Here is a 24355-nt window from a genome sequence, read left to right as displayed (position 1 = left end):
TCGGGGATGGGGCTCTGGTACATCTCGAACAAGGATTGTTCGACGTACCCAACAAAGAGGCAGGCATAGCTGGGGCCCATGCGCGTGCCCATGTTGTATATGTTGTATGCAATACTTGTCGCTTTACCTCCCCCCTCGACTCCATCCAAGGACCCAAGCAGTCTTTCCAGGTGAGGTAGAGGTTCACTTGCACCTCCTCCAACCTCATCTACTGCATCCGCTGTTCCAGGTGTCAACTTCTCTACATCGGTGAGACCAAGTGCAGGCTTGGCGATCGCTTCGCCCAACCAACCTGATCTCCTGTTGGCTCAGCACTTCAACTCCCCCTCCCATTCCGAATCCGACCTTTCTGTCCTGGGCCACCGCTATTGCCAGAGTGAGGCCCACTGCAAATTGGAGGAGCAGCACCTCATATTTTGCTAGGGTAGTTTACATCCCAGCGGTATGAACATTGACCTCCAATTTCAGGTAGTCCTTGCTTTCTCCCTCCTTCCCCTCCCCTTCCCAGCTCTCCCACAGCCTACTTTCCTTCTCTTTCCCTCCCCCCCCCCCCCCCCCCCCCCGACATCAGTCTGAAGATGGGTCTCTCTTCCTCTCCATAGATGCTGCCTCACCCGCTGAGTTTCACCAGCATTTTTGAAAACAGGGAATTATAGACCAGTTAGCCTGACATCGGTGGTGGGGAAGTTGCTGGAGTCAATCATTAAAGATGAAATAGCAGCACATGTGGATAGCAGTAACAGGATCGGTCCGAGTCAGCGTGGATTTACAAAGGGGAATTCATGCTTGACTATTCTTCTGGAATATTTTGAGGATGTAACTAGGAAAATGAACAAGGGAGAGCCAGTGGATGTAGTGTACCTGGACTTTCAGAAAGCATTTGATAAGGTTCCACATAGGAGATTAGTGGGCAAAATTAGGGCACATGGTATTGGGGGTAGAGTGCTGACATGGATAGAAAACTGGTTGGCAGACAGGAAACAAAGAGTAAGGATTAACGGGTCCCTTTCAGAATGGCAGGCAGTGACTAGTGCGGAACCGCAAGGCTTGGTGCTGGGACCGCAACTATTTACAATATACATCAATGATTTGGATGAAGGGATTCAAAGTAACATTAGCAAATTTGCAGATGACACAAAGCTGGGTGGCAGTGTGAACTGTGAGGAGGATGTTATGAGAATGCAGGGTGACTTGGACAGGTTGGGGGAGTGGGCAGATGCATGGCAGATGAAGTTTAATGTGGATAAATGTGAGGTTAATCTCTTTGGTCACAAAAACATTGTGATTTATCGCAGTCGCTGCCTCAAAAAGGCTGGCAGTATCATCAAAGACCCACACCACCCTGGCCACACACTCATCTCCCTGCTACCTTCAGGTAGAAGGTACAGGAGCCTGAAGACTGCAACAACCAGGTTCAGGAATAGCTACTTCCCCTCAGCCATCAGGCTATTAAACCTGGCTCGGACAAAACTCTGATTATTAACAACCACTTTCTGTTATTTGCACTTTATTTGCAGTTTATTTATTCATGTGTGTATATATTTATATCATGGTATATGGACACATTTATCTGTACTGTAGTAAATGCCTTACTATTTTTCTGTGTGCTTAAGCAAAGCAAGAATTTCATTGTCCTATACAGGGACACATGACAATAAACTCACTTGAACTTGAACTTGAACAGGAAAGCAGATTACTATCTAAATTGTGTCAAGTTGGGAAAAGGGGAAGTACAACGGGATCTGGGGGTCCTTGTACATCAGTCAATGAATGTAAGCATGCAGGTACAGCAGGCAGTGAAGAAAGCGAATGGCATGCTTGCCTTTATAACAAGAGGAATCAAATATAGGAGCAAAAAGGTCCTTCTGCAGTTGTATAGGGCACTAGTGAGACCACACCTGTAGTATTGTGTGCAGTTTTGGTCACCTAATTTGAGGAAGGACATTCTTGCTATTGAGGGAGTGCAGCGTAGGTTTACAAGGTTAATTCCCGTGATGGCGGGACTGTCATATGCTGAGAGAATGGAGCAGCTGGGCTTGTACACTCTGGAGTTTAGAAGGATGAGAGGGTATCTTATTGAAACATATAAGATTATTATGGGTTTGGACACGCTAGAGGCAGGAAACGTATTCCCGATGTTGGGGGAGTCCAGAACCAAGGGGCCACAGTTTAAGACTAAGGGGTAAGGAGATGAGGAAACACTTTTTCTCACAGAGAGTTGTGAGTCTGTGGAATTCTCTGCCTCAGAGGGATGTGGAGGCCGGTTCTCTGGATACTTTCAAGAGAGAGCTTGATAGGCCTCTGAAAGATAGTGGAGTCAGGGGAAATGGGGAGAAGGCAGGAATGGGGCACTGATTGTGGATGATCAGCCATGAATGCCGGTGCTGGCTCGAAGGGCCGAAGGGCCTTCTCTTGCACCTATTGTCTATTGTCTATATCGGTGAGACCAAGCGTAGGCTCGGAGGTCGCTTCGCTGAACACCTCTGCTCAGTCCTACTAAACCTACCGGATCTGCCGGGACCTCTCTGTCCTGGGCCTCCTCCATTGTCAGAGTGAGGCCCAGCGCAAATTGGAGGAACAGCATCTCGTATTTCGCTTGGGTAGTTTACACCCCAGCGTTATGAATATTGACTTCTCTAACTTCAAGTAACCCTTCCTTTCCCTCTCTCTCCATCCCTCCCTCTTTCCAGTTCTCCGACCATTCTGACTGTCCCCGATTACATTTTATCTCAGTTTGCTTTGTGGTCACCTTCTCCTAGCTAACTAGATCTACTCTACATTTTCCTTGATCTCATCTCTTTTGATATCTTGTTTTCACACCTTAACCTTTTTTATCTCTGTGTCTCCCTCTCCCCCGACTCTCAACCTGAAGAAGGGTCTCGACCCAAAACGTCACCCATTCCTTCTCTCCAGAGATGCTGCCTGTCCCGCTGAGTTACTCCAGCAATTTATGTCTATCTTCAGTGTAAATCAGTATCTGCAGTTCCTTCCTACACACTACATCATCTGACCAGTCAAATGTAGTTTTCAGATGAAGAGTGTTGGAAGGATCCGAAGATAGACACAAAAAGCTAGAGTAACTCAGCGGGTCCGACACCATCTCTGGAGAAAAGGAATAGGTAACATTTCAGGTCAAGACCCTTCTTCAGATTTATCGTAAAGGAAGAAGTCTTTTTTTAAAGAAACATCTGTCCATTTTCTTCTGAATCATTCTATATTTCCTTGATAATCGTCTGCTTTGATCTGTCGTTTTCACACCTTACCCTTCCATATCTCTAGTCTCCCTCTCCCCTGACTCTCAAGTCTGAAGAAGGGTCTCGACCCAAAACGTCACCCATTCCTACACTCAAGAGACGCTACCTGGACGACAGATGGCACAATGGGCTAAGTGTTCGGCTGGCAATCGGAAGGTAGCCGGTTCGAATCCCACTTGGAGTGCATACTGTCGTTGTGTCCTTGGGCAAGACACTTCACCCACCTTTGCCTGTGTGTGAATGTGTGTGAATGTGTGTGAGTGATTGGTGGTGGTCGGAGGGGCCGTAGGCGCAGATTGGCAGCCACGCTTCCGTCAGTCTGCCCCAGGGCAGCTGTGGCTACAGAAGTAGCTCACCACCACTGAGTATGACTGAGGAGTGAATGAATAATGCGATGTAAAGCGCCTTGAGTATTAGAAAGGCGCTATATAAATCCCATCCATTATTATTACCTGTTCTGCCGAGTTTCTCCAGCATTTTGTGTCCATCTTCGGTACAAACCAGCATCTGCGTTTCCTTCCTGCACATCTTTATTCCATCTTACATGCACCAACTGAAATCAAGGTGGTGGCTGAATGGCTTTTGAGCCACATTAGCCAGAGAGAGGACTGAGCACTTCCGATCCTTAAGACCCTCTGTGTGCCTGCATTTGTCACGTCCCCAATGGGTTAGCAGAAGTGGGCGAGCAATACCAACTAACACATGGAAACATAGAAAATAGGTGCAGGAGGAGGCCATTCGGCCCTTCGAGCCAGCACCGCCATTCATTGTGATCATGGCTGATCGTCCCCAATCAATAACCCGTGCTTGCCATATTCCCATATCCCTTGACTCCACTAGCCCCTAGAGCTCCAACTAACCCTCTCTTAAATCCATCCAGTGATTTGGCCTCCACTGCCCTCTGTGGCAGGGAATTCCACAAATTCACAACTCTCTGGGTGAAAAAGTTTTTTTCTCACCTCAGTCTCTGCTTTATTCTAAGGCTGTGGCCCCTGGTTCTGGACTCGCCCAACATTGGGAACATTTTTCCTGCATCTAGCCTGTCCAGTCCTTTTATAATTTTATATGTTTCTATAAGAACCCCCTCATCCTTCTAAACTCCAGTGAATACAAACCTAGTCTTTTCAATCTTTCCTCATATGACAGTCCCGCCATCCCAGGGATCAATCGCACACTCTTTCTCCAATATGCCATAGTACCCCTTCAATTAAAAAGATCTTTGGAAAATTATTCCCAAAAATGAATGAAGCAAAACCTCTTTGCAATTTTTATTGCAGTTTTTTTATTTGCTTTGATTTTAAAACTAAAATTGTATTTATATTTATTTGTCACCGGATAAGTCACAGTTTACATGTCAGTTCATTTTGTAATTATTTATATCATCAATGTAATAATAGTAAACCATGATAAAGGTTTCCGCTCTCCTGTGGATATAGGGTGACTTTATGATTTTATTGCACCTTCAGGGCCTGTCCCACTAGCAGGCGACCTGCATGCGGCAAGCGCGACCTAACATGGTTACTAGAGCCTCGCGGGGCCGGTCCCACTTCGATCGCCGGAGCCGTATGGAGTTGTGCGGAGCTGGTCCCGACATCGCGCGGGGCTCCGAAAAACTGACCGTGTTTATAAAATTCCGCGCGGCAACGGCCTGCCAGCCCGCAGCCGCCTCGACGCCGTGTCACTCACTCGACCTCCGCGCGGCTCCCGCTTCTGGTTAGGTCGCGCTTGCCGCATGTAGGCGCATGCTGGTGGGACCGGCCCTTTAGGTCGCGCTTGCCGCATTCAGGTCGCATGCTCGTGGGACAGGCCCTTTTCTTCACTAGAGACACAAGAGACCGCAGATGTTGGAGTCTTGAGCAAAAGACAAACTGCTCGAGCAACTCAGCCAGTCAGGCAGCATCCGTGGTGAGTAATGGACAGACACTATTTGGGGTAAGGACATTCCTCTGAAGAAGGGCCCTGGCACAATATGTTGTCTGTCCATTTCCCTCCACAGATGCTGCCTGACCCACTGCATTGCTCCAGAACATTGTGTCTTGTTTTTATAAACCAACATCTGCAGTTCCTTGTTCCACCAGCATTTATTTTTGAATAAAGTGGCTTCACTTGTGGATGATTCAATCAGCAAGTATTTCCTCAAGCTGTAACATATTCTGGGGGTGCACATTGAGGATTTATTTATGCTACTCTCAGGGTATGGATATCACTTAGTGTTTGCTCGTAGGACTTTACTGTGATGAGGATTACTTTGCTGAGATCTAGTTTTTACCAATGTTGATCTATCCAGTATGTTCTCCTTCTTATGGGGTCCACACACAAGATTAGAAGTTGTTCAGCCAGAGCCGAACACACTTCTCAGCATCTGCAAACAATGGTGTCTGTCTTGTCGCTTCTTGTGCGCGGTGGTGGGAAGATTGGTGGAAACAGGGCCGCGACGTGAACGCTCTTTCCTTGACTCCATCCAGTGTGTTGTTCCTCTGCTTTAATATAGATTCAAGATTCAAGAGAGTTTATAGTCATGTGCCCCAGATAGGACAATTAAATTCTTGCTTTGCTTCAGCACAACAGAATATTGTAGGCATGACTACAGAACAGATCAGTGTGTCCATATACCATTGAATATATATATACACACACATAAATAACCGGATAAAGTGCAATAGGCTATTGAAGTTCAGATTTTTGTTTGAGTTGCGTTTAATAGCCTGACGGCTGTGGGGAAGTAGCTATTTCTGAACCTGGATGTTGCAGTCTTCAGGCTCCTGAAGGTAGTGGGGAGATGAGTGAGTGTCCAGGATGGTGTGGGTCTTTGATGATGCTGCCAGCCTTTTTGAGGCAGCAACTGCGATAGATCCCCTCGATGGTAGGAAGGTCAGAGCCGATGATGGACTGGGCAGTGTTTACTACTTTTTGCAAACTTTTCTTCTCCTGGGTACTCAAGTTGCCAAACCAAGCCATGATGCAACCGGTCAGCATGCTCTCTACTGTGCACCTGTAGAACTTCATTCAAGCGGGTGGTCTTCAACTTCACTGCTACAGGTCTGGAATCACGTGTAAGCCAGTAAAGATGGCTGGGTTCCGGCATCAGTGAGCCAGAGTCAACTAGTTTGAATTATGAGTCAGAATTTAAATTCATATTTGAAATCTAGCCTCTGAATGTTTAGTCCAGGCATGTGGGTTACTAGTCTGTAGTGTAGTGACGGTAATACAAGATCAAGTTTGGTCAGACGCTGTGCGAGCAACACTCCAACCATTTGAGAATGGCACGTGAATCTAAAGGTTACTGTACTATGTTTAACTCCCTTACAAATTCCTTCCAATTCCTTGTGAACAAGGATGTCAATGCTTGTGACGTTAATGATCTCAGATCTGGCCGGAAGGGTTTCATTCATGCAGGAGTTATGCTTCTGTTGAGAATTGTGATTCACTGGAGGTTGCATTCTTAACACCAGGAATCTGCTGCTTCTAATATACATAAATAAGGTTATTTCTAATAACCTCAGTTATCAAAAACATGTATCAAGAGCTGTAATAGCCCTGTCCCACGGTACGAGTTCATTCCAAGAGCTTTCTTCCGAGTTAAAAAAAATCAAACTCGTGGTAAGCACGGAGAATGAATGTAGTGGGTACGTCGGAGCTTGGGGACGTCTCTTAGCAGCTCGTAACGCTAACGGCGGGTACTCGGGAAGACTCGCTAACGGCAGGTAAGCACGGGAAGACTCGTGAATTTTTCAACATGTTCAACATGTTGAAAAATATCCACGAGAACCCCGAGTATCGACGAGTGGCCATTACCGTAAATCTTCGAGTTCGAATCAGGGCAAACTCGGGAGAGCTCTTGGAATGAACTCGTACCGTGGGACAGGGGTTTAAGCTTGAGGAACGGTTGGAAACTGTAAATCTGAATGCAGGTAACATCGCAAGACTGATTTTACTGGGGGGGTTTCCAGGAACTATCAGAAAATGTTATCAGAAAATGATTTTCTTTTTGCAATACTTTTTTATCAAGTTATGTTCTTGGGTTAGCATTTTAGTTTTTCTTGCATTGCTAAGGTTATATTGGAATTATGGTAACTATTTAGATGGCTATAATCATCTTTTGTTAAGTTTAGTTACGTTGAGTTTATTATTGTCATGTGTACAACAGTGAAGATCTTCTGCTTGCGCGCTATCCAGTCAAAGAATTGTGTACATGTGATTCCGATCAAGCCATCCACTGTGCATCGATTACCACATTTAGTGCAAAATAAAATCCAATGAGAGCTAGTTCAAAGGTCTCCAAAGAGGTAGGTCAGGATCGCATTCTAGCTGATGAGAGGACCATTCTGTTGCCTGCTAACAGCTGGGAAGAAACTGCTCCTGAATCTGCATCCTCCTCCAACCTCATCCACTGTATCCGTTGCTCTAGGTGTCAACTGCTCTACATCGGCGAGACCAAGCGCAGGCTCGGCGATCGCTTCGCCCAACATCTCCGCTCAGTTTGCACTAACCAATATGATCTCCCGGTGGCTCAGCACTTCAACTCCCCCTCCCATTCCGAATCCAACCTTTCTGTCCTGGGCCTCCTCCATGGCCAGAGTGAGGCCCAGCGCAAATTGGAGGAGCAGCACCTCATATTTCGCTTGGGCAGTTTACACCCCAGCGGTATGAACATTGACTTCTCTAATTTCAGGTAGTCCTTGTTTTCTCCCTCCTTCCCCTCCCCTTCCCAGCTCTCCCACAGCCTACTGTCTCCGCCTCTTCCTTTCTTCTTCCCGTCCCCCCCCCCCCCCCCCGTCCCCGCGATGTCAGTCTGAAGAAGGGTGTCAGCCCGAAACGTCGCCTATTCCTTCTCTCCATAGATGCTGCCTCACCCCCTGAGTTTCTCCAGCATTTTTGTCTACCTTCTGAATCTGGAGGTGTGTGTTTTCAAACTTCTGTCCCTCTTGCCTGATGGGAGAGGGGAGAAGAGGGAGAGATCTGGGTGAAACTAGTCTTTGGTTATGCTGGCCACAACCCTTTACTTGCAATCTTGGATGGAGCTGTTCCCAAATCAGGCTATGATGCATCCCAAGAAATGCTTTCTACGGTACGTCTGTAGAAATTGGTGAGGGTTGTTGAGGACATGCCCAACATATCTATTTATCACATCGGTGAGACCAAGCGTAGGCGTGGCGATCGCTTCGCCCAACACCTCCCCTCGGTTCGCACTAACCCACCTGATCTCCCGGTGGCTCAGCACTTTAACTCCCCCTCCCATTCCGAATCCGACCTTTCTGTCCTGGGCCTCCTCCATGGCCAGAGTGAGGACCACCATAAATTGGAGGAGCAGCACCTCATATTTTGCTTGGGCTGTTTGCACCCCAGCGGTATGAACATTGACTTCTCTAATATTAGGTAGTCCTTATTATCTCCTCCCCTTCTCAGCTCTCCCTCAGCCCCCTGTCTCCACCTCTTCCTTTCTTCTTCCGTCCCCTCCCCCACCCTCACATCAGTCTGAAGGAGGGTTTCAGCCCGAAACGTTGTCTATTTCCTTCGCTCCGTAGATGCTGCCGCACCCACTGAGTTTCTCCAGCATTTTTGTCTACCTTCGTTTTTCCAGCATCTGCAGTTTCTTCTTAAACATATCTATTGATCTGTTTATTGGCACTATTTATTGTACATGTATAATCAATGTGATTTCATCAGCACAAAAAATTGAAATGTCCTGCTTGAAAAAATAGCCTCAATTTATTTTGAATTTATTTTTACAATCCTCTTCATGAATGGAAGGGAAAACTTTTTAGGAGGCACCGATATAAAAGTACAATTGAGCAGCGTGTTGAAACACTGACTTAGCTCCTACATTTGTTTTGGGTCTTCCGTTCTGGGCGAGTCCAGAACCAGGGGCCATAGTCCTAGAATAAAGGGGAGGCCATTTAAGACTGAGGTGAGGAAAAACGTTTTCACCCACAGAGTTGTGAATTTATGGAATTCCCTGCCACAGAGGGCAGTGGAGGCCAAATCACTGGATGGATTTAAGAGAGAGTTATGGGCCTGTCCCACTTGCATGCGATTCCGTGCATTTTGGCGCGACCAACCGGAGCGCATGACGTCATTTACATCATGCTTACAAATCAGCTGGGCAGGAGGCGGGCCGACTGAATTTGGGCGTCGCATGGCGTCGGGCGGTGATGTTATCTCGCCACGCCATGCCGGGCAGTGACGTCATCACGCAATGCCACACGCTAGGCATACGCCGTCAAGACGCTGCGTACGCCGTCAAGACGCAATGCGCCTGCGTGCGTACACGGGCCGATAGGCCGTTGACGCACAAAGATTTTGGTCACTGCAGGAATTTCGGAGCCTCGCGCGATGTTGGTACCAGCCCCGCACAACTCCATATCCCTCCGCGTTTCTAAGTGGGACCGGCCCCGCGCAGTCATACGATGCCCGTACACCTCAAGCGACCACGAGGTCGCGTAATTTGCGAGCCAAGGTCGCGTAAGTGGGACAGGCCCTTTAGATAGATCTCTAGGGGCTAGTGGAATCAAGGGATATGGGGAGAAGGCAGGCACGGGTTATTGATTGGGGACGATCAGCCATGATCACATTGAATGGCAGTGCTGGCTCGAAGGGCCTCCCCTCCTCCTGCACCTATTTTCCATGTTTCTATGTTTCTGTTAGAAAAAATTATGGCTCACATTTTGATCTGTAACCAGGCTTGATTTAGACAAGTAAATGATGGAAAATAATAAGATCAGATTAGCTATTTAAAGATCCTTTCAAAAATGTTTAAATTTACCTAGCAAATATTAATCTCCAGTAGCATTTTGCATCAAATAATCTAGGATCACATGATCACATAAGACTGAAGAAACAAATATAAAAATAATTCTCCATATGCGTATTATATGTCTTGGTTAGTTTTGGTCATTCAAGGGGAATTAATGCTTGAAGCAGTTTAAAATCTCAGCAGTGTAAAAGGAAGTATCCATAACAGGATGTTGGTTATTGATTACAGAGTGGATTATATTTTACAAAACTAAATTTAACTCGTAATGATGCTTTATGGTGCCCCAGGTCCCATTACACATTCTTCGTTGCGTAACATTGCAATGTAGAAATGGCCAGAGTCAATTGATATCGTTTTCTTTCTAGAATTCATAATCCTTATAGTTAATCGTGCAGTTATAATAGCTTTGTATGTAACATAATATAATACAAATATTGTACATATCAATTATTATTCAGAATTAATATTTTTGTTTCTGCTATAATTTTGAGGTAACACAACAAAACCAACATCTCACGAAGAATCAGTTTACATTATTGCAATTTAGTGTTCAATCATCTGGTATAAGATTGATTTAATATCCAGAAGCATAATTGTTGCAGGGACATGAGTTTTAAAAAAAACCAAATAACAGATAGCTGAGAAATTAAAATGCACTGTAAATATTAAAAGGAGTCATGGAATTGTATAACACAGAAAAATGACCATTTGGCCCACCATGCCCTTGGTGGCGTATCCCATAGGCCCACATAGGACCATATCTTCCTGGGCCTTGCCCATTCAAGTGCTTGGCTAAATGCCTCTTAAACATGGTGAGTACTTCTGATTCCACCACCACCTTTGGCAGCAGGTTCTAGATATCACCCAGTCTCTGTGTAAAAGAAAAGGCTACCCCTGAGATCTCCTTTAACACTCCTTCCACTCACCCTCGACGCTCCCAACATAGGATAAAGATACTGACTATCTATTCTATCCATGGCGCTCGGACTCTTTAAACACTTTTATCAGATCATCCTTCAACCTCAATTGCTCCAACTAGTACAGTCAATCCAATCTCTCCCCAATGGGTAAAGTTCCCTTCAATCGAGCCGACATCCTGGTGAATGTCCTCTCCTCTTCACTCTCTCCTTTGCAGTACTGTCCACACAAATCCAAGTGAGGCCTAACCCAAATTTTGTAAAGTTACTACATAACATCCCAACCCTTCCATTTTATGCCGTGACCTATGAACACGGCCAAGCTCACCATATGCCTTCTTCATCACCCTATCAATCCAGTGTTATCACTTTTACAGACTATGAACATGAACTTCAAGATGCCTCTGTTCATCCGCATTCCTCAGTGCCCGACCATTTACCATATTATCCGCCCTTAATTGACCGCTAAATGCATCACCTCACATTTGTCAGGATTATGTTCCATCGGAAAATTCTTTGCCCAACTTTTCAACTGTATCCTTAGAAAAGGAATGACAGAATAAGGAATCTCCTATTACTTAGAATAGGAAAAGGGAGGTCACAGTGGCCCAGCAGTAGAGTTGCTGCCTTACAGCGAATGCAGCGCCGGAGACCCGGGTTCAATCCCGACTACCGGTGCTGTACGTCAGGCCAGCAGCATAATCAAGGACGAGTCTAACCTCTGCCACTCCCTCTTCTCCACTCTCCCATCAAGCAGACGGCATGGAAGTGTGAAATCGCACACCTCCAGATTCAAGGGCAGTTTCTTCCCAGCTGTTATCAGGCAACTGAACTGTCCTCTCACCAGCTAGAGTGCAGTCCTGACCTCCCATCTACCTCATAGGAGACCTTTGAAGTAATTTTAATTGGATTTTACCTTGCACTAAATGTTGCGCCCTTTATCCTTTATCTGTACACTATGGACGGCTTGATTGTAATCATGTATTGACAGGATAGCACTCAACAAAGAGCTTTTCACTGTGACAATAATAAATTAAACGGAACTAAATGTTTTCCTTCATCATTCAGGGTATTGAGCATAAGTGTCAGGAAGTCATGTTGCAGCTTTAGAAAACTTTGGTGAGGGCGCATTTGGAGCATTGTGTGTAGTTCTATTCACGTCATTACAGGAAACGTACTATAGAGGCTGCCGAAGAGTCTTCCCAGAATGTTGCTTAGATTAGAGAGTATGAACTATAGTGAGAGATTACAAGATACAAGATACATGTATTTGTCACATGTGCCAGTTGGCACAGTGAAATGTGATCACCATACAGCCATACAGTAAAATAAACAACACAACATAGAGTTCAACATAAAACATCCCCACACAGCAGAATCAAACATTTTTCCACTGTGAGGGAAGGCACCAAAGTCAGTCCTCTTCCTCTGATGTTCACCCATGGTCGGGGACTCCGGAGGCCTCCGCAGTCGCCGCTCAGGCCCGCTCGCCGGGATGTTGGAACTCCGCTGTCGGAACGGGAGGCCAACCTCAGCGGCTTGGACCTCCAAAACGGCTGCTTCCCACCAGAGTCCGCAGCTCCCAACGTCCCCAGGCCGCGCCGGGCGGAGATTCACACTGGCGGCCCTCGGCAAAGGGCCCCTGAGACTCCGCGATGTTGTGGTCAGCGCCACTGGGAGCTCCGTGAACCACAGCTCCGCGATGTTGGAGCAGCGGGCCCAACGCTCCAAACGGCGATCCAGGTAGGTATCGCCCGCTCCGCAGTGAAACCAGCGCCGCGCCGCCGCCGCTGCCGAAGCTCTGGTCCGGTCCCCGGTCTCCGGTAGGAAAGGCCACTCCGATCCAGTGCTAGGCCGCGAGGTGGGGGGCGAGGACGTGACTCGGAGAAATATTCGCATCCTCCACCACATAAAAAAAACTAAAAAATCCCCAAAACAAAACTGTTAGATAAACTAAAATAAAAAAAAGATGGGAAAAATCGAACAGGCTGCAGGCAGAGGCACCTTCAATGCAGCGCCCCTAGTGGACCCAATTAGACAAATGGTTGTATTAGACAAACTTGGATTGTTTTCTCTGGACCGTCAAGGAATTAAGGGGAAACCTCATCGAAGTATATACAATTATGAGAGGCATGAATAGCTACAAGCTATCATGACCTTGCTTATAACGTTTTTCAAATGTCAAGAACTAGCGGGCATAGCTTTAAAGTCCGAGGGGAAAAGTTTAAAGGAGACTTGAGTATTTTTACTCAGTGATTGATCCTTGGAACACGCTGCAAGGGCTGGTGGTGAAAATAGGCACGGTGTTTGAGAGGCTTTTGGATGGGCATATGCAGAGGAAAATGGATCACTTGTAGGAAGAGGGGTTTAGTTTAGTTGGGCACAGCCGATATGGGCTAACAGGCCCGTTCCTGTGTTGTATTTATCTATGATCTATGTTATGCCGCACAACCACCAGGTCGTGGTTGAACATCCACTCAACTCACTAAGATGAGGAGGGAAATTTGCCACCCATACCTGGTCTGGCTATGTGCAATGTAACTGTCGATATTAATGGCCTGGTAGCCTCTCAGTTCAAGAGCAAGTCAAGAGTGGGCCCCAAGTCCTGATCTGATCAGAAATCTCCTCAACAGTATAATGAAAACATAGGAGATATGGTAGCTCTGATCAATAATTGAATGCCGCTAGATCTACTGGATTTGTTCTCTTTGCTCATTTTACACTGCAATTACAATGGGGTGTGGGCTCAATGGTGTAGTTCAGGTCAAGAAAAACATGATCACAAACAAATGCACAAACTCACACCCACCCACGAACACAGCTCCCGCCCGCAAAAACAGCCCACCCACAAACATAGCCCCCGCCCACACTCCGCTCACTCCGCTCCTTCAGCTTTATTCTCGCCGCCGGGGATTGACAGCGGGTGCCGGAAGAGGCGTCGCTGTACCGGCGAATGATAGGAGAGAAGACCAATAACTTTTGTAATATTTCACCGATCTGAACAAAACTTGATGCACTTACAACACAGGACAATGGCGAGTAAGGTGGTGAAAATTTGTAGCGCTATCAGATACCGTTTTTGTGCAAATTTAAAAACAATGCAAACCGGAAGAGGACAAGATGAGAATTTTATAAGTATAGTAATATAGATAGACAGTGCATTGAACGTTCTTCTTGGACAATATTCCTTTCCTGTACCCATGTGAAGAATGACTAAAACTTAACAGAGGTATTAGTAAATTGAGTAGCACTTGTACCAGAGCTGAAACCTTCAAGCATTCAAATTCAATAGCCTGATGTCTACCCATTGCTTTTGTGCATGGTAACTTTACCAATGCTTTAACCATGGGTGAATGGTTCGCATTACTTGCAATGTTTTACTGTAAGGGAATTCTCCAGTGGTCGTTTAGTTCTTCTAAGTGGTTTCTGCTGGTGTTGGTATCCTGCAGCATCCCGCTGTTCTCTGGAGAAGCTCCATTGCAGACTGCCCAATTCAACTGCATTGGTTCCCATGCAAGAGCTTGCAATCTGAGCCAACTTTTGATAAATCAATTGGACAGTAAGCCAGGAAAATCGAGTGCAATCTTCTTCTTGAAGCTGCTGCCCTTAAAGGCAACACTGACCAGATTGCTTTCACGTTGGACCTAACTGGAGTGAAGTTAGAAGTTGGTCGCTAGCAACAGTATTGATAGGGTACCATATGACAATTTGTTTTTGATAGTACATTGGAGAAGTTCTCCAACAATGATACTGTAATAGTAAGTTTGAGTGATTCAGTGGAGGACCTCAGGGACCTAGTGTTCCAGGAACACACCAACAAAAATATTAACCATAATCTGTTCCTGTAGCAACTGGGTTGCTTAAGGGTCTGTCCCACTTGGGCGACCTAATCCACGAGTTTAGAAGACCCTAGACGAGTTGAAAAAAATGTCAAGGTCGTGTTGACTTGCCGAAGTAAAAGACCTCCAACGACCTCCTACAACTATGTATACGACCTCCTCCGACAATGTCTACAACCTCCTACGACCCCCCCTCCACCTCAGTCTTCCACACCTAAGACCAACTACGACTCGCTACGAGTGGAAAATGATCACATGATAAAATTATGTCATGTTTGCATTTTTTTTCTCGGGCCAGTTACCGACCCACGACTATCTACGACTACCATCACGACCTACTACAACCTACCTACGACCTACCTACGAGTTTAAAGTATCAATTTTTTCCATGCCAACCTTTTTTTACTTGTGGACATTTTTTATCAGGCTGGATAAACGCCACGACCTACTTGAGGCCACGAGTACACGGAGACCACTCACGAGCACGAGGAAGAGTTACGAAGACCTCCTACGACCTCGTGGTGACCATGCTGCGAGTATGAGTCAAGGGCAAACTCGGCAGAGGTCGCCAATTAGGTCGTGAAAGTGGGACAGGGGCTTTATTCTTATTTAAAGAAGCATAATTTCAATGCAAATAATAAATAATAAATCATCACAATATTGAATAACCTTCAAGGTTTTATGTTAATTTAGTAATAAGTGATGCTGAGGAATCTAATCTCAGTTATTCCAGGAAAATAAGCAATTTACTGGATTGTACTAGATGATTTTAGATGATTTAATGCAAGCGGAATAGAATTCCCCAAACCTAACGTGGACTTATTTGCTTTATTGGTTTTCCTTGTATTGCAGCCCACAGCAAGTTAAGAAGGTTGACAAATGTCCCTTAATCCACAGTCCCAGAGGGATCTGACAGGACCTGCAAACCACAATCAGCATAGACATTTAAAAGCTTTGATTTTTAATAGACTTGTCCCAAGAATACTTTATGGCAGTTCCAGAGGGATTTATGCGAAATTAAACTTTCCTGTGTAATAGCTGCAAATGGTATTTCCAAGGATTTCAGCAGTGAATGGATTTATTAATCGTGGAAGAAGTCAAATGACAAATGAGTATTAAACATGTCACCCATCAGTTAAAATGCAAAATTTGTGTTTCTTAAGGGCCTGTCCCGCTAATTCAAGAGCTCTCCCGAGTTTAAAAAAAAAATCAAACTCGTGGTAAGCACGTAGAATGTACGTAGCGGGTACGTCGGAGCTCGGGACATCTCTTAGCGGCACGTAACGCTAACGGCAGGTACTCAGGAAATGCGGTAAGCTCGGGAAGACTCGTGAAGATTTTTCAACATGTTGAAAAATGTCCACCAGAGCCCCGAGTACCTACGAGCGGCTATTACCGTAATTCTCCGAGTTCGAATCAAGGGAAACTCGGGAGAAATCTTGAATTTGCTCGTACAGTGGGACAGCCCCATTACTTATTGCACGAAAGCTGGACGGGTGGGAGTTAAAGAGACAAAAAATTGAGAACGCCAAACACATGTGGACTTTCCTGTAGATATTCTAGTTGTAAACCAAACTGTCTTTTAGCAGTTCTGTCAGCTATAGTGTAATTGAGCAAGATTCAAAAGCATTGTGTTTTAATTTAAATGAAGAAATGGAGAAATGGAGAAATGGGTCATGTCGTTGTAATGTCCACGTACTCTACCGTTTTGTTAGAATTGTTATCCAGTCAATCTCATTATGACGAATCCACTGAGTGAAGCATCTCTCAAATATGACATGACACAGGAAACATGAGAAAATGTTGGTCAAAGTAGCGAAGAGCCTGATTCCAGTCACAATACAAGAGATTTAAAAGAGTCAAGAGTGTTTTATTGTCATGTGTCCCAGATAGAAACAATAACATTCTTACTTGCTGCAGCACAACAGAATATGTAAACACAGTACACTGTAAACAATATGATAAACAAGAGGGAAATAAATAAATCCATAAATAATAAAATAAATGAAATAAAAATAAAAATATCGTTTTATAACAGAATCTTTTCCGCAGGATGGAATGTATAGCTTTAAGATAGGTTTGCTGAAGTTGTATTTCATACAAGGCTCGCCTCCTAACCTAAGCAGCGGGCAGCGCATATTCCTTTCTCACATATATATTGATATGTTATTGTACAGGCGGAAACAAGAGAAGCAGAGGGGCAAAAGTGACATAAATGGGCAAACTCAAAGTAACTTTGGGGAAATATAATTTCTGATCCAAAAGGTAAATCAAAATGTGTTTTTGCTACCAAGGGTCTTACGGGAACAAATATCCATATAAATGGCTTACAAACAAATGATTAAAAGTGAGTGTGCATGCACAAAAAAAGTTAAATTGCCAATGTGACCTAAAGGGCATTTACCTTGTGAAATAGAAAAGAGAGACAGTGTTTTTTTTACACCACTGTGCCTAGTTAGATACTGAGTACTGCAGTCCTCATTTCGATAGATGTATGTCCCTGTCCCACTTAGGAAACCTGAACGGAAACCTCTGGAGACTTTGCGCCTCACCCAAGGTTTCCGTGCGGTTCCCGGAAGTTTTTGTCACTCTCCCAAATGGTCGAAAGTGGTTTCCGCTTCTTCTATGTTCCGGCGATTATTTCAAAAAATTCAAAACCGGCCGTGACTGAAAATAGGTTGCCGTTTTAAAAATCGGTAATTTTTTAATGTCGAAGCCGGTTGCGATGCTAGTTGAAGGTGGTTGCTGGAAGTTACAGGTAGTCGAAGAGCAAATGCATTTGAGGTATAGATCTACTTGAATGACGTTAATACAGTTTAGGAACTGGATGGTAGTACCTGTTCCTTTAGTATTTTTCTCTTTAAGTAACCAGAGCTCTCAATCAGCTATTTATTGAGAAGGTGCATCTGGTCAAAGACTCTGCTTCCACTGCCCTCTTACCGACTGAGATTTTTTTAAATCGAAACCTCACCTCGGTCTTAAATGGGCAATTTCTAATTTTGAAGCTATTCCATATTCTCCCAGTGGAGGTGTCACCCTCTCCACTAACACTCTGTCAAGACCCTTCAAAATCTTATATTTCAATTAGTTGTTATATCTTTTGTAAAACAGCACATCTTCTGACTCACTGTGAAGAAATATGGCAGAATCTGCTGGTCAATTTGAAAATGTTGGCAAAATGTAATTTTGATATCAACATTTATGAAATTATTATGTCAACCCATCGTACAATGTCGATTATATTGGATTACTTGTTATGTGGGAAAGAACTGCAGATGCTTGTTTACACCGAAGACAGATTTCGATACAAACCAGGTCGATAAATGTCTTCAGACTAGTTAGAGAAAAGGGAAATGAGAGATATAGACAACGGCTTTGCAGAACTCTCGTCAGAGTTGGAATAACTCAGTGGGATCTGTCAGAAGAAGGGCCTCGACCCGAAACATCACCCATTCCTTCTCTCCAGAGACGCTGCCTGACCTGCTGAGTAACTCCAGCATTTTGTGTCTATCTTTACATTACTTGTAGTTCATTCGCCTTTGCTTCATTTATGATGTTTACTTTCTACTTTTTTTTGTGTTTAGGATGCATCAATTGCTCACAGATTTCATGTAATGAGAGAGAAGCATCCGGAAAAATTCAACAGCAGGTAAGAGGCTACTTTCTTACCAACCTTTTCTCCCAGAAAGAATGCACAAACATTCAGTCATAATGGCCCATATACTGCGACACTTGTTAGAAAATCGCAATGCACAATGAAAAATAGGAGAGCTTTCGTTATTCCATACTAGAATACCTAGCAATATTGGTGGAATGTAAGCATCTGTTTCTGCTCATTGTTTCCTTGAATTTCGTATGATTTAATCATCTTTTAGTAAAATCTGGCATTCTGGTACTTAATGAACAAAATGCCATAAGACAATGAAAACGAAAAATCCAAATAAGGATTGTTGATTAGATGAATTAATTAATTTTGGAGAGGCCCTGGATGATGAATATTTATGTACTTAATATTTCTGTTAAAACTTCCATTGCGATTTTTTTTAAATACAAAAGTGAATGTAACAGTCACGGTGATATTCATATTCCTGATTTTACATTTACAAACTGTGAAACAGAGATTTGTTTGAATGTTCTGAGACCTAACATACATAAATCAAATATAAACCTATAATGAAGTGAAGCCTTTAAGAGATTCATGCATTCTTAACAGAACATGCAAGAGGTTTGGAAATGTAGCATGGAAATCTGCCCTTCGGCCCATCGAAGCCACACTGACCATGGATCACCCGTTTACACTAGTTCCGTGTTATCCACCCTCACATCCACTCCCGACACACTAGGGGCAGTTTACAGAGCCCAGTTAACCTGGGATGATGGAGGACACCGGAGCATCCAGAGAAAGCCCACACAGTCAAAGGTAGAACGTGCCAACTCCACCCACAGGCAGTAGCCAGGGTCAGGATCAAACCTGGGTCTCTGGCGCTGTGAGGCAGCAGCTCTACCAGCCTTGATGGTGATTGCTGGACTGGAATCAAAAATATGAAATGCTATACTGAAATGCATTACATGAAATAATGACGGCAACTAGTACTAGAGTAGAGTACTAGTAAATAGTAACATTCAAAAGAAAATCAATTGAGTATTTGAAAGAAGAAAAGTTCAGAGATTTATGAAAGGAGCAGGATGTACAAATGATCATGAAACTTCTCCAAGGGCTGGCCATTGCTGCTGGACAATCATGTTTGCTCTTTATTTCTAATACAACCATTAGTCCATGTATTTTAAGTGCATTAGTAACAATCCTTTGTGTCTGTGGCAGCAGCTAAGTAATGTAACACAGAGGCATCTGGGCCACAAATCAGTGTTTAGTTTCATTTAGAGATACAGCGCAGAAACAGGCCCTTCGGCCCACCGAGTCCACACCGACCAGCTATCCCTGCACACTAACCGAGTCCACCGAGTCCACACTGCGACCGACCTCGAGGCTCCGGAGGCAGAGCCAGCCAGGACTCACCAGCATGAGGCTGGCCGAATTCAGAGCTGTGGCAGCGTTCGGGCGCTTTGGTGAGGGCGGCCCGGCTCGAGGCTGAGACGGCGCTCCGGTGAGGACGGCCCGGCGCGGGGCTGAGACGGCGCTCCGGTGAGGACGGCCCGGCTCGAGGGCTCGAGTCCGGTGAGGACGGCCCGGCGCGGGGCTGAGACCGGCGCTCCGCCGTGAGGACTTGGGCCCGGCCTCGAGGCTGAGACCGGCGCTCCGGTGGCTGAGGCGGTGGTTCCGTCAGCGGGGACCTTGAAATCCGGTGCTCGACCGCTAGGGCCAGTGGACCGACATCATGCGGGAGCTCGCAGGTCACAGGCTGGTTTGCCTGTTTACCCGGAGCTCCCGCGGCAACAGCTGCGTCCGTGGACTGGAGGGGCGGCAGCTTCGACCACCCCGGGCCGCGGACTTGAACCGGCCCGTTCGCGGAGCTCGGTTGAGCCGCGGGACTGACTACCATCGCCCGGTGGGGTAACAACATATCGCCTCAGCGCAGAGGGAGAATGAGGAGGGAAGAGACAGTAACTTTAAGACTTTTGCCTCCATCACAGTGAGGAGGTGCCTGGTGAACTCACTGTGGTGGATGTTAATTTGTGTTTATTGTGTGTTTTGTTGTTTATTATTACATGTATGGCTGCAGGCAACGACATTTCATTCAGACCGAAAGGTCTGAATGACAAATAAAGGATCTAATCTAATCTAATCTAATCTAACACTATCCTACGCACACTAGGGACAATTTTATATTTATACCAAGCCAATTAATCTACAAACCTGTACGTCTTTGGAGTGTGGGAGGAAACCAAAGACCTCGGAGAAAACCCACGCTGGTCACGGGCAGAACGTCCAAGCTCCTTACAGACAGCACCAGTGGTCTGGATCGAACCTGGGTCTCTGGCGCTGTAAGGCAGCAACTCTACCACTGTGCCACCGTGCCGCACAAATTATGCCATGAATGTGCCATTAATCTGTTTATATATTGACTTTCAAATCCTAATTCTAAACCTCAAACTTTACAATGTTCAAACAGTACATACCAGAAAGCAGGAAATGAAAGTAATCATAGTTAGCCAAATCACCAATGCTCAGACCACATGGCCCACAGACTGTATTTGGAGACTCCTAGATATCGTTCCAAAAGAGTGCTAATACAAATGCATTCATGTTTGCCCACTGACATGGGTCACAGTTTGGCAGCTACATAGTCAATGTTGCTTTCTTTCAATTATTTTTAAAAATTGAGCTAAGGAATATGCTGGAAAGTAGAGCACTTAAGTCATGCCTGACAGATCATGTTAATTGATCAGTGTGAATTAATTAAGGTAGCTTGAGGTGATTTCAAGGTGGATACAGCAGGTTGGAACGGCCTTCACATTGCTGCTTCCAAAGCCTGTACTGTAGTTAGGGAAATAGCAGGAGCAACAGCCAATTCAGCCGCTTGTAGCTGTTCCACTGCCCACACGATCCAGACTGCCTTTAACCTCAGAACCACATACCCGCACAAACCTCATATCATTTGTTTCCTTCAATATCCAAAAACAAGTCAATTCCTGTCTTGGATACTGACTCACCTTATTTTGATACTGTCCCATCCCCCTCCCTCCCCAGTTATAGCCCAGCCAGGGAAAAAATCTGCTTTGCATATCGCCTGCCAAGTGCTCTAAGAATTGTGTATGATTCAATGCGGTATATTCTCATTCTTCTAAACTCTACAATCTGCTTAATATCCCCTCAATTTGTTTAATATCCCCTCATGGGACAGTACCCCCATTACCATGCCGAGAATCAATTTGGTGAACCTTCAGGGTACTCTCAGTGGTGCAAGTATATCCTTCCTCAGTGAGGGTGACCAGACAAGTAAAAACGTTTTCACCCAGGAGTCCAACATGGGCGGGCCCTGCACTGTGAGAGGTGTAGGCCTCTGGGGGGTGTTGTGGACCAGATGGATCTAGGAGTGCAGGTGCATGGTTCCTTGAATGTGGAGGCACGGATAGAACGATGATCAAAAAGGCTTTTGGCACATTGGCCTTCGTCAGTCAGAGTATTGAGTATAGAAGTTGGGAGGTCATGTTGCAGTTGTATAAGACGTTGGTGAGACCGCATTTAGCGTAGGTTCTGGGCTCCATGTTATAGGAAAGATGTTGTCAAGCTGGAAAGGGTACAGAGAAGATTTACAAGGATGTTGCCAGGGTTAGAGTGTGTAAGCTATAGGGAGAGGTTGAGTAGGCTGGGACTCTATTCCTTAGGCGCAGTAGGATGAATGGGTGATCTTATAGAAGTGTATCAAATCATGAGAGGAATAGATCAGGGGTTTGTGGGGGACGGTGTATGAGGGGATAGGTGTGTGTGGGCGGGGGGGTGGGAGTGTGTTTGTGTGTTGTGTGTGGGCAGGGGGGGCTTGTGGGGGGAGGGGTGTGTGGGAGGGAGGGGTGTGTGGGTGGGAGGGGAGTTGTGGGGGAGAGGGGTGTGTGGGCGAGGGGGTTTGGGTGGGTGGGGGGTTGTGTGGGCAGGTGGGCTTGTGGGGGGAGGGGTCTGTGGAGGGAGGGGTCTGTGGGCGAGGGGGTTTGGGTGGGTGGGGGGTTGTGTGGGCAGGGGAGCTTGTGGGGGGAGGGGTCTGTGGGGGGAGGGGTGTGTGGGGGGGAGGGGTGTGTAGGCGGGGGAGTGAGCACGGAGAAAAGACGGGAAGAGCCATGGGGAGAGGGGGGCATGACGGGGGAGGGTGGGAGGAGCCAACGAGGGGGACCAGAGGGGTAGTGGCTGGAATTGGCGGTGCGATGGGAACTCACAGCGGTCGTTCTCCTCCACCGGAATCTGAGTCTCTACTTTCCGTTTGGCAACATCGGCGACATCTCCATCTCCGGGCTGGGCTAAGCTTGGTTTCCAACTCTGGGCTGGCCTAGGTCTCCCACAATGGACTAGGCAGTGTTGGGTCTCCGACGCTGGGCTGCTTGGGGCTGGGCTGCTTTGGGTTCCTTCGAAAGTCGAGTTGGAAACGTCCGCTGGCCATCCTCAGCTTCAGTAAAGATGCGATGGCGCCGGAAGGGGCGGACCGACCCGAGGATTGACAGGGGAAGAGACTAATCCTTGTGGCGCTGACTGGCAGGAGAAGAGATCGATCTGCGCATGCGCGGTTTTTAAGATTTTTAAACCACGCTAACTTTTACGACATTCAACCGATTGGAACGAAAGGTGGCGCACTCGCAGCACAGGAGAACGGTGAGTGAACTGGCGAAAAATTGTAGCATTTTCGCAAACCGTTTTTGCGCAAATAGAAAGACCGCCAAACCGGAAGATAACAAGATCAGAGTTTTAGTTATGTACTAGACTAAGTGGGACCCGTTGGGTGTGGGGTGGGAGGGGGAGTGTGTATGTGGGCGGGAGGGTTTTGTGATGGGGGGAGGGGTGTGGGGGGGAGGGGTGTTGGGTCAGGGGGGAGCGAGCTCAGAGAAAAGACGGGAGAAGGGCCATGGTGGAGAGTGCATTATCACAGGGGAGGGGGGCAGGAGCCAGCGAGAGGGACCAGAGGGGAAGGGGTTGGCAGTGCGATGGGGACTCACAGCAGGCGCTGGTCGCACTCCTCCTCCAATCAGAATCTCTGCTTTCCGTTTGACGACATTGGCGCCATCACCAACTCCGTGTCGGGCTGGGTCGGGCCATTTCCAGTCCCTTCCTCCGCAAATTGTGTCCGTTTGGAGACCTCCACCGGCCATCCAGAGCCTCCCGCAGCTGCAGTAAAGACGCGATGGCGCAGGAAGGGGTGGACCGTCCCACGGAGTGACAGTAGAAGGGACCAATCCTCCCGGCGCTGAATGGCAGGAGAGACAATTGATCTGCGCACGCGTGGTTTTTAAAGATTTTTAAACCTCAATAACTCTTACCAGCTTCCACCGATCGGATCGAAACTTGGGGCAATCGCGGCATAGGAGAACGGTGAGTAAGCTGGAGAAAATTCGTAGCGCTATCGTGTACTGTTTTTGCGCAAATAGAATAATAATAATAAATTTTATATTTAATGGGCGCCTTTCATACAAAATCTCAAGGACACCTTACATAGTAAAACATATAATCAGAATAAAATAAGTAATAAAGACATCACAGAGACACAAATTAAAAACAGAATTCATTCCAAAAACAGAAAATCAAAAACACAGTGTGAAGAGAGAGCAGCGGCAACCAATTCGTGCCAGCGTCCACTCTCTCTTCACGGCAGCCATCTTGGACACAGACTTACAGGATTACATTAGACAAAAAAATCATCCCCCCACAATGGATACCACTGTGGAGGAAGGCACAATGTCCAGTCCCCATCCCCAGTTCACCCCAAAGTCAGGCCTATTGAGGCCACCGCAATTGCCTCTACGGAGGCCCGATGTTCCTGGCCGTTCTCACCGGGTGGTCTTGCCCCGGCGTCGGGAGAGTCCTCTCGGCGGCTGGGCCACCTGGAACGGCCGCTTCCTAGCTTGAGACCGCGGCTTCCGGAGCCGACAAGGACGCACCGAGTTGGAGCTCCTAGGCTCCCGATGTTAAAGCCGGCGCCGCCCTCTCCGCTC

At 46.3% G+C, this 24355-nt stretch overlaps 1 protein-coding gene across 1 annotated transcript in view; it reads left to right on the top strand.

Annotated features, from left to right (window-relative positions):
- The window catches only part of dgkg (diacylglycerol kinase gamma), a 580221-nt gene that overhangs the window by 373598 nt on the left and 182268 nt on the right, over window positions 1–24355 (top strand). Inside the window, exon 21 of the mRNA XM_033023568.1 lies at window positions 18349–18413. Coding sequence (XP_032879459.1) covers window positions 18349–18413 — 65 coding nt within the window. The remainder of the gene's footprint in view (window positions 1–18348; window positions 18414–24355) is intronic.

This window comes from Amblyraja radiata, chromosome 7 (genome assembly GCF_010909765.2).
Source record: "Amblyraja radiata isolate CabotCenter1 chromosome 7, sAmbRad1.1.pri, whole genome shotgun sequence".
NCBI lineage: Eukaryota > Metazoa > Chordata > Chondrichthyes > Rajiformes > Rajidae > Amblyraja > Amblyraja radiata.
Note: the sequence above shows the minus strand (reverse complement) of the source record. Positions and strands in the feature narration are given on the sequence as shown.